General features: G+C 34.2%; 3 protein-coding genes across 4 annotated transcripts; 1 reads left to right on the top strand and 2 right to left on the bottom strand.

Annotated features, from left to right (window-relative positions):
* Positions 1-495: 495 nt before the first annotated feature.
* Positions 496-1,497, bottom strand: LOC141664464 (uncharacterized). Its single transcript, XM_074470416.1, is given in 3 exon segments — positions 496-884; positions 940-1,296; positions 1,299-1,497. Coding segments are annotated over 3 exon segments (945 nt in total).
* Positions 1,498-1,772: 275 nt separating this feature from the next.
* On the bottom strand, positions 1,773-2,306 carry LOC141664463 (uncharacterized). Its single transcript, XM_074470415.1, has one exon. The coding sequence runs from the start codon at positions 2,304-2,306 to the stop codon at positions 1,773-1,775; it is 534 nt and encodes a 177-aa protein (XP_074326516.1).
* Positions 2,307-6,568: 4,262 nt separating this feature from the next.
* LOC141667398 (uncharacterized) lies at positions 6,569-9,087 on the top strand. Of its 2 annotated transcripts, XM_074473883.1 has the most exons (3): positions 6,569-6,620; positions 6,828-6,917; positions 7,756-9,087. In XM_074473883.1, exons 2-3 carry the CDS (start codon positions 6,876-6,878, stop codon positions 8,968-8,970), a joined length of 1,257 nt encoding a protein of 418 aa, XP_074329984.1. In that variant the 5' UTR covers positions 6,569-6,620; positions 6,828-6,875; the 3' UTR covers positions 8,971-9,087. The 2 variants fall into 2 exon arrangements, with proteins under 2 accessions (XP_074329984.1, XP_074329983.1); XM_074473882.1 differs by lacking the exon at positions 6,569-6,620 and having other exon boundaries at positions 6,638-6,917.
* Positions 9,088-9,991: the final 904 nt, after the last annotated feature.

Raw genomic sequence — 9,991 nt, 5'->3', positions numbered from 1 at the left:
AATTAAGATATATATATATATATAATTAATATATATATTTATTTATTTAATCTTGATTTAATTAATAATGAGATAATTTAATAAGAAATGAAAAGATTAAAAAAATGAAAATAAGATTGAAAATAAAAATTACTTTTTATTAATATACATTACTTAATTAAAAAGAAAATATTACAAGAACATGACAATTTAAAATATTACATCTGAAACAAATTAACCACTATTATGGAACATTGTGATATACTCAACCAGATCAGATTGTAGTTGACGATATTTCTGCCTGTCACGAAGTTGGATAGTCCTTCTAATATACATTTCATAAGAGGCTAAAGGTTCTTCGCCTATGTTTGGAGGTGGTAAGCCATCTGTTGCATCATCGTAAGATGGTAAAGGGCCAAAGGGAGTGGCGTATGTGTCTCTCTCATCCTCAACGGTCATATTATGTAGTATAATACACGCTCTCATTATCTTAGCGAGATCTTCTTTATCCCAAAATCATGTTGGACCGCGTACAATTGCAAATCGAGATTGTAACACGCCAAATGCCCTTTTTACTTCTTTTCGTTGACCTTCCTGATATTTGGAGAACAATTTTCTCTTCTCACCCTGTGGGCGTGGAATTGTTTTCACGAACGTAGCCCATTCATGATAGATTTCATTGGTTAGATAATACCCCATGTTATAGTTGTTACCATTAATATTGTAATTTACCTCAGGAACACGACCTTCTAGTACATCATCAAATATCGGTGACCGGTCTATCACATTTATGTCGTTATTAGAACCAGCAACTCCGAAAAATGCATGCCATATCCAGAGGTCCGATGAGGCAACAGCCTCAAGCAATATTGTTGGAACTCCTTTATGACCACTCATGAACATCACTTTTCATGCTTTAGGGGCAATTTTTCCACTGCCAATGCATGCAATCGATACTACCCATCATTTCGGGAAAACCGCGAGCCTCTCCCATTTTTAGGAGACGTTGTACATCATTTGAGTTTGGCTTTCGCAAATATTCACTCTCAAAAATTAAAATAACATTGGTGACAAATTTTTTCAAGCATTCAATTACAGTTGACGTACCAATGCGCACATAATCATCAACTACATCTGCTCCAATTCCATATGCCAACAAACGTATGGCCACCGTGCATTTTTGTAAATGTGATAGGCCCTTTCTTCCACATGCATCAACCCTCTGCTGAAAATATGGATCAAAATTTGAAAGAGCATCCACAATTCGAAGGAATACGTGTCTTCCCATTCGAAACCGTCGTCGGAATGTTCTAGAGGGTATATTGGATTTTGAGCAAAATAATCTCACTCTAAACGTTCATGACCCGCTTCACGGTCTCTGCATATCACTCGTTTAGTCATGGTTGACGAGCCTTCTCCATAGATTTGATTGAATAGCTCGAGGCGACGATCCTCCAGTGAATTATCAAAGAAAAACTCTTCAATAAATTCTTTAGACACATCAGAGCTCTCATCCATAGTATATATTTTGATTGTATTGTGAATGAAGAAAATGAGTTACAGTCTTACAGACTATCACAAAAAACAAACATGTTATATAGGAGATAAAAGGAATAAAAGGCAACGGTTAGTTCTAACTAAATATAAATAATAACTAAGTTCCAACGGCTACTTCCAAATAGAAACAAACAAAAACTAGCTTCCAAGAACTTATTCCAAACAGAATCAAATAAACAACTAGCTTCCAACAACTAATTCCAAATAAAAATAAACAAGCAACTAGTTTCCAACGGCTAGTTCCAACCGCGTCTTGATTTGACTTCCTCAATCATTTTGGCATAAATCTCTCGTTGAGCCTCATTCATTATACTAGTATCAAGCATAAGAAGTTGCATATCTGATTTATTCTCTTTTCTAGCCTCCTCTTTTTTCTTAAGCTCATTGAACTCTGCCATTAGATCTAATCTCCTGCATGTACTAGCTTTTATTTCTTCATACTCTTTTTTCTTAAGATCATTAAACTCTGCCTTTCCTTTCCCCTTCCTCTTAGCTGCTTTTGTACCCTTAGGACAAACCGGTGATTCAACAACATTCTCATTTGTTGGTGTTTTATTCATTGATGATGAGTAGTTCCCAGAATCACTTAATTTAGTTCTCTTTGCATTTCCACCATTTGTTCCAATGCTTGTCTCTTTAGGCTGTCTCCACTTAGGATGTCTCTTTAGATCATTCCAATGCTTTTCAAAATTAGACTTCTTATTGTATTTATTTTTATGAAAATCATGAGCTGCCGCAATTATGTTCTCCAAATTTGTACCACTCCCCATTTTTCGGACAGCTTCCTCATAACACGCTCCATATCGCTGAGCCCTTTCATTTATTCATTGCCACCTTTTTTTTGATAGCTATTACCCCTCTTTTGATAAGACCAAAATTATTTTCTTCACAATAATTATGAATTCGATCCCAAAATGCTTCACCTTTTTTATCCGCCCCAATCAAGGGATCAATCGACACATTCAACCATGCGCTAATTAAGAGTTTATCTTCAGTCCAAGTCCACTGGGTTGCACCTCCTCGTGGGTCATCCAATTCATTGACATCATCATTTAGATAAATAATATTCGTAGTATCAAAAAAAGAATTTTATGAGTATGGAGAATTTTGATTATTGGTAGTGGTTTGTTGATTTCCTAAATTTGGATGTGAAAATTTTGAACCGTATGAAAATTATGAATTTTGAGCATAGGGGTAAAAGGATTAGGAAACGGAAATTGAGAATTTAGCATTTGAGGATTATAACACGGATTTTGTGAGTTGGAAAATTGAGAATTATCGATATTTGTATTTTGGGCAAATAGAAAATAAGGATTCGGAAAAGGATACAGAAATTGGGTGTTCGAAGATTGAGAATTCGGGTTTGTGTTTTGAGGATTTGAAGATAGATATTGATGGGGATTAAAAATAATATTTTAGGAAAATAAAATGAGAAGTGTGAAAATTTTATGTGTGAAAATTTTATATTTATAGGAGAAAATCTGAACATTTAATATATAACGTTCACTGTTTTTTTTCAGAATTGTAACATAACCGTTGGTTGAAGTACATGATTTGTAAAAAATTAATAAAATAACAAAAACCTGCTGAAAATTGGCAGAGTGGGTGGAGTCTCTAACTTGGGCCTGCCCAAGTTTTTCTTTCCTCTCCAGCGCACGTGTAGTTGCCCAGCTTGTCTCTCTCTTCCACCTGGCGAGTTGGGCAGCGCGGTGCACTTGCTCTAAAGAGCATTTCCAACAACGTTAATTTAGACAATGAAAAAGGTATTTTGTTTCAATGCTATTATCTATAATGGTTAGTTATTCTTTAAAAATAATAATAAAGTATTAGTTTTAAAATTTCAAGATCATGTTGATAATTTTACACCATTAGATCTATAAAGAGAATATTACTTTAACTTTTTTAATTGGGCAGAGCCGATGTGGCAATTATAGATAATAACTTCTCAATCAACAAATTTGGAGGATCATTTTAACGTTATCTAAAAATTTAGCTAACAGGTTGTGCCTTTGGAGAAGCCAAAATCAAGACCATTAGCTAAAATTTATTATCCACGTAGGATATAGCTAAGAGGTGGGTATGGGTTGGAGATGCTCTAAGGTCACGATTTTTTTTGGCAAAGTAATATGGTCACAGTTTGTTCGACCCGGGTGACTGGAAATTGATAAAAGATTCTGAAACTTAATTAAAAAAAATTGTAAAAGAACATATGATTACCACAAATTACAAATTAAGGGACCTATATTTAGGTTACAATCCAAACTAAGATTTTAATAAAAAAAAATTAAATTTAAGTAGCATATAATTGAATTTATGAATTCAATAAAAATTAATTTTAAGTTCATTGTATAAAACGAAATTAAATCTTGAAGCGGTGTCAATTGTTACGTAAATGAATTATCTGGTCTTATTAAATTTTTATTTAACTAAATGCAAGATTTTGTACCTGAAAACAATTAAATAAAAGAGGAAAATTACCTAAAATGCCTATTTTTAGTGACCGGCCTATCCAAAATACCTACTTTCTGGATAGGTTCCCGAAATGCCCAATTGTTACACCGTTGTCGACAGCGCATTCTTGTTTGTGAGAAATAAATATTTCTTCATATGTCCCTTAAAACATTTTCTCTTTGGTTAAAATCATAAGTTTTAAGAAAATTACATAATCTTTGGGTGTCCTAAACTTTCCCCCATTTTGCTTTTTCAAATGACAAGTTGACAACAAACAATCAAAACACAACATTACACACACATGAATTGGGAGTAACATTACATTTCTCACATACAAATACAAAATTAATCTTCATTACAGTAGTCATTATAGTAGTCCGTTGATACAAAACAAATTTTTAAAATTTGTTCCTCTAATTATAAAATCTACTCCTTTGGTTAACACATGAATGGTGATGGAATTTTTTATTTTGATCTTAATGAACCACCACCACCAGAGCATTCACACATGCAACATCAACTTGATTTAAATGAACCACCTGTTAACAAGACAAAACCGAAGCTAATTAGTACATATGCAGGTTCAGAAATTCTTATATTCTTGCTAAGCCACCGGTCAAAGAAAAATTCTGGAAAACCTTATCAATGTGCAATTAAAGATGTTGCCACTAAGTAGAATGTCACAACAATTATCAGATGCATATGGAGCTTAGCAAAAAAATAAAAAATGGTCAGGATCGGAACATCGATAGGAACCCATCGCCTCATTGTCGGAATCCTAAAATCCATAGTACGTATTTATATTACTCAGTTTAATCAAATGTTTAATCGAAGAAAGAATTGGGGCGGAGGAATTATGGTTTGTGGGTGAAGAGAGAATTGAAAGTTGTGTTTAATCCAAGAGCTAATAGGGAGGGGTTGGGAAATTAGGGTTCATGGGTGAAGAGGGAGTCGGGTACGAGTAAAAAGAGGGATGTTTTTATTGTTGATATTAGGATAATATGATGATATTTTGATTTAAAATATTTGTTGACAATTTGATGGCAATTTGAGATATGGATATTTTGGCACAATTTTAAAGATAATTTTGTGACTTAAAATGAAAATAGGAAAAATATTTTGAATGACCCAAAAAGGAAAATAGGAAATGTATTAAGAGACGAAGGGAGTACAAGATAAGATATTTGAGCAATATAACATTTTCTCCATACACCTACCCTTGTGCATACTAGTCACTCTCCATTGATACTCCCATAAATGAGGCCAGAGACGGATCCAGAAATTTTAGTTTAGGGGGACATCGGGAAAATTTTGAGAATACCCCTTTATATTTTCGAATTTTGAGGGGGCACTTTCATATTTTTAAAAAAATAATAATGAAAAAACGTAAAAATTTGATTTTATGGGGGACACATGTCCCCGGTGTCCCTTACTAGAGCCCCCACTGAGGCGCATTTGAATGATGTGCCTATGTTGATGGCGTAAGTGGTGGTCATTTAGGGTGTTACTTCTGGTTCGTGAGTATTTCAGGCAGTGTTAACCTAATAGTGGATATTGGGGGCTTTTATCTGAATTGTAATATTAATTTAATCCGAATTTATAAAAATTTATTAGACATGGAAGATCTTGATCGGTGAAGCTAAATGTGCTATAATAAATGAGAGTTAGTAGCTTACAAATATCATGCACGAGTCTGAAATTCATGTACAAGTCTTGGATCATTTTTTTTAAAAGTTCATGTATAATTCAAGTAAAAATCACATGTACCCTAATTTATAAAGAAGAAGAGTTCGAATTTTCAAAGAAAAATTATCATTATTTATAACAAAAGGGGTTTAACTCATTTTTAATAAATTATAAGTCTACAAATATATTTATAAATCAAAATATGGTAGTTTGGATTTATAAATAAAAATGTATTATTAGTTAAGGAGGATGAGATGAGAGAGGTTAGGTGACATTCTATTAAAACTATGGAATACATTCATATTTTTGAGAAATTAGGTTTTCGATTTTATACTAAACAAGGATAATCGAAGTAAATAAGATTATAAATTCAAAGGTGACAATTTCTGATCAGTATTATGTTTGACAAGAAGGCGGTTCAAAATAATTTTATCTAAATTGTAATATTAACTTATATCATAATTCATAAAAAAATTCATGAGATAAAAAAGATCTTATTTCTAAAAATCTGAAAACGAGTAAATAGATTAAAATTAGTAACTTACAAATACCATACACGAGTTAAAATTTATGTATAATCAAAGAAGAGTAGTTTGGATGTATAAAGAAAAAATATATTATCATTTAACAAGGATGATATGTGAGAGGTTAGGTGGCGTACTATTCGAATTAGAAAGCATATTCATATTTATATGAAATAGCCTTTCGATTATATCCTAGACAAGGATATTCGAACTAAATAATTTCTGGTCAGTAATATACTTGACTGGAGGATGGTTCAATTTTTTTTTTAAAATTATAATATTAATTAATATCCGAATTTATAGAAAAATTAAATATCACCACCACAAAGCGCGACTTTATTTACTGGTTTGGGCAAAAAATCATAGCAGAAACAATACCTATACAGAACTTATTACCTCTTCTTTGATATCTACAGTAGACAGGTGCTGCACCAATATACAATATTAGTAATTATTTAGTGAAGAAGATGTTGATTACTTATGAAAATAGTGTTGCTTTCGAGTACAAGTACACGAATTGAACTTAACAGATGTTTTAAATTTGATTTGCATATGATTAACAACTGAATCCTTTCCTAGATATTTGCAAGTGATTTGCAATCCTAAACAACAGAAAAATTTAACATGCAGTAGGGTTTGTAAGGACGCTGCTGCTGGGAGTCTGGGACGAAGGGGACAATGGATGATCGATCGAAGGCCATGGATGATCAATCAATTAAGGTCTCTCTCTCTCTCTCTCTCTCTCTCTCGCTCCCTCCCTCCCTCTCTCTCTCTCATTCCCTCTCTCTCTCTCTCTCTCTCTCTCTCTCTCTCTCTCTCTCCCTCCTCCTTATGCTTGTACACTATTGCTCAATTTTAGGGTTTAAAATTTGAATTAGGGATTTGGGGTCTCTCTCTTTATCTCTATCTCTATCTATCTCTCTCCCCCTCTTCCTCTCTCCCCTTCCTCTCTCTCTCTCTCTCTCGCCCCCCCTTATACACTATTGCTCAATTTCAGGTTTTAAAATTTGAAAGGGATTTTGGGGCGGGGATCATTATAATGCTGTTTGTTAATAAGCCACAATTGTTTAGAGCTTATAACTTCAAATTTGCTTATAGCTGTCGGTAGACTCCATGGATGATCTATCATCAATGAAGGCTCCCTATAGTTTCTGATCCTCTCAAACATGATTAGTTAGAATTATAGGTTTGTTTTTATACTTAAAATTTGGTGTATGAATTTTACTCATTGAAACCCGATAATATATTTTAAGGAGTTTCTTGTTTTTTTTTTTCATTTTTTGTTTATAATCTTTGATAACCTATGCATATATTTATATATATATATCGACTAGTTGGTGTATGATTTTTTTGACAAGAGTTGGTGTATGAATTTAATTGTTTTAATACTCTTTTTTGGTTATTTCTTTAGAAATGTATACCTTTAATCAACATAAGCGCTTCTTCCTTTTTGCTTTTGTGGGTTTTTTGGTTTCCTGTTGCCTTCGTTTATTGTTTCTGAATTTATAATTTCTTTCATCTCGTAACCCCTGTAATCACTGCTTTTGGTTTCCTGCAGGTATGTGTTGTTGTATGTTGCCTGGGTAAACCTGAGCCATTCTTTCTGGATGGGTTTAAATCTTCCGACACTGTTGGCATAGTCAAAAATAAGGTCAATGATTTGGTCTTCAACAAACCAATTGAAACTGACTTTCTTCCGCTTCATCCTGCCACTAGAGCAATGGTTTCATCAGATGGAAGAGTTTTTGGGGAGGATCAAACTCTAGTATCATTATCGGAGTCCTGCGGCTCAAAAAATATCACCATGCATTACCTCAGAGATCCAGGTATAGAAGGCACACCAAAGATAAGGGAGCACTTACACTTGTTGAGGCTTACAGAGAGTGCACGATTCATTGAGGAACCGCACGAGGGCAATTCCATGCAAAAGTTGTGTCTCAAAGGCAACGATGATGAGGAACCTCTCAAGGGCAAGTACATTCCAAGGTTTTGTCATGAAAACAAAGACGGAGATGAGAAGCCCAACCGAGTCTCAATTGTAAAGAGGCCAAAAACCTTTCATGAGCCGCTCCCATTGATTGATTCGCGGGGCCTAGGGATTAATGGCCCATGTGAGTTGTTTAACTCCAAAAAAGAAAATATACCTTTTTCTAGTTTTAAGTTTGCTTTCTCTATCAAGACCACTGCCCATGTCATTCTTTTGGCTCCTACCCCTGAGATTTTTAGGCATCTGGTATCCTTAAATACCAATTCTCAATATCTTATTCTTCATGTTTGTTGGGACCTACAGTCTTACTTTTTTCTCAGGGCACTTAGGACTTTATATCCGAAATTTTCGATTGTAGCTGTCACTGACCTTGATCCCCACCACCTCGACCTGATGACATTCCTAGACACTCCTCCCGACAACGTACTTACCTGCTACGGGTGGGATCTCAGCGGGGACTTTGATGAGGACTTTGATGAGTACTTTAACGAGGACTATAATGAGGACTTTGATGAGGACGATGAAACTGATTTTAATTTTGTGAACATCAAATGGCTTGGCCTTTGTCCGGGTGACTTTGAGGGTCTCCACTTTGATAATAATGCCCGTGCGTGTCTTCCTGGTTTTGATGAGGTCATTCGCATGCTCAGGGTGAATCCCTATCTCCGTAGAAAGGAAGATTGGTTAGCAGCACTGGATTGGCTTGACCTGTATGGTAAGTGTGTGTCGTTTAATTTAGGGGGTGATTTCATTTCTAGGAAATTATCTAAAAAAGCTTGGGTCTGAAATTGTGTCAGGTAATAAATGCTTTTGTGTAGCTACATTTTGGACTAATTTTGAATCATATTATGTGTAATTATTTTGATAAGCTATATTGCTTAATTTTAGACTTATAATGGATTATGTGCAATCTATAGTGGATTACGTGCTAGTGCTTTGATTCCCTATGCTAAATTCTGACCAGATAGTCAGAGTTTGTTATAAATTGTTGATTTATATTTGTATTTTTTACTTCGTGTGCATTTCCTTTTTATCACTGTGAAGTACATGTATGACTGGAATGATTTCACGGTCGCCTAACACCGCCTTAGAGTAGTTCCTGCTGTTGGACTTGATAATTCTATATTGTTTCAGAGGGACTGGGTCAATTTATGTCCTGCAAAAAGCATTGGTTCATGTTTGTATCTAAAGAGAAATTGATTTTCGGGTACAGTGGTAATAGTTATGGTTGCTGGTTGGTGACAATATGGCAAATTTTTGGTTGTATCGAGTATTGCAGTTACTTAAACAAAAGAACTCATAATCGGGTCTTAAATTTACAATTTAAGGTGGAACTATTTTTCACAATTTCCAACACTAGTTTGATCTCCACCCTATATTTAGTACTCCCTTTTTATCTTTGTTAATTTTTCATTTTGTGGGTTCTTTTGGTTTCTACAACAATAAGTTGCTCGCCGAGTGTGTGATTATTACACTATCAAAGTGTTATTTGTTGTTAGAATATTGCCAAGTTCTATGTACTCCATGTTCTGATCCCAATTTCTGAATTTCGAAATTTCGTCTGGTATTTTACTTTGTTCCGTACGTATAATTGTTCTTATGGGGTTGTGTGTTTGCTTCACTTGAGTGCTAGAATAAGTTAGAGTAAATGACACTTTGCACCCCTTATAAATATTCACTTTTTCGGTTTGATCTTAAACTTTTAATTTTGGCCAAATGTATCCCTTGATTTTAAATTTCACTTCATATTGCACCCTTTTAATAATTTTTGTCCAAAATAACCATTATTGTCGGGGTAAAGTCGGAA

This window comes from Apium graveolens, chromosome 6 (genome assembly GCF_009905375.1).
Source record: "Apium graveolens cultivar Ventura chromosome 6, ASM990537v1, whole genome shotgun sequence".
Classification (NCBI taxonomy): domain Eukaryota; kingdom Viridiplantae; phylum Streptophyta; class Magnoliopsida; order Apiales; family Apiaceae; genus Apium; species Apium graveolens.
This window is presented reverse-complemented; position numbering and strand designations above follow the sequence as displayed.

Coding starts and splice junctions, on each gene's coding strand:
- LOC141664463 (XM_074470415.1), bottom strand. CDS start 2,306: ATGGGGAGTGGTACAAATTTGGAGAACATAATTGCGGCAGCTCATGAT.
- LOC141667398 (XM_074473883.1), top strand. CDS start 6,876: ATGGATGATCGATCGAAGGCCATGGATGATCAATCAATTAAG. Junction 6,918..7,755: donor TGGATGATCAATCAATTAAG/GTCTCTCTCTCT, acceptor GGTTTCCTGCAG/GTATGTGTTGTTGTATGTTG.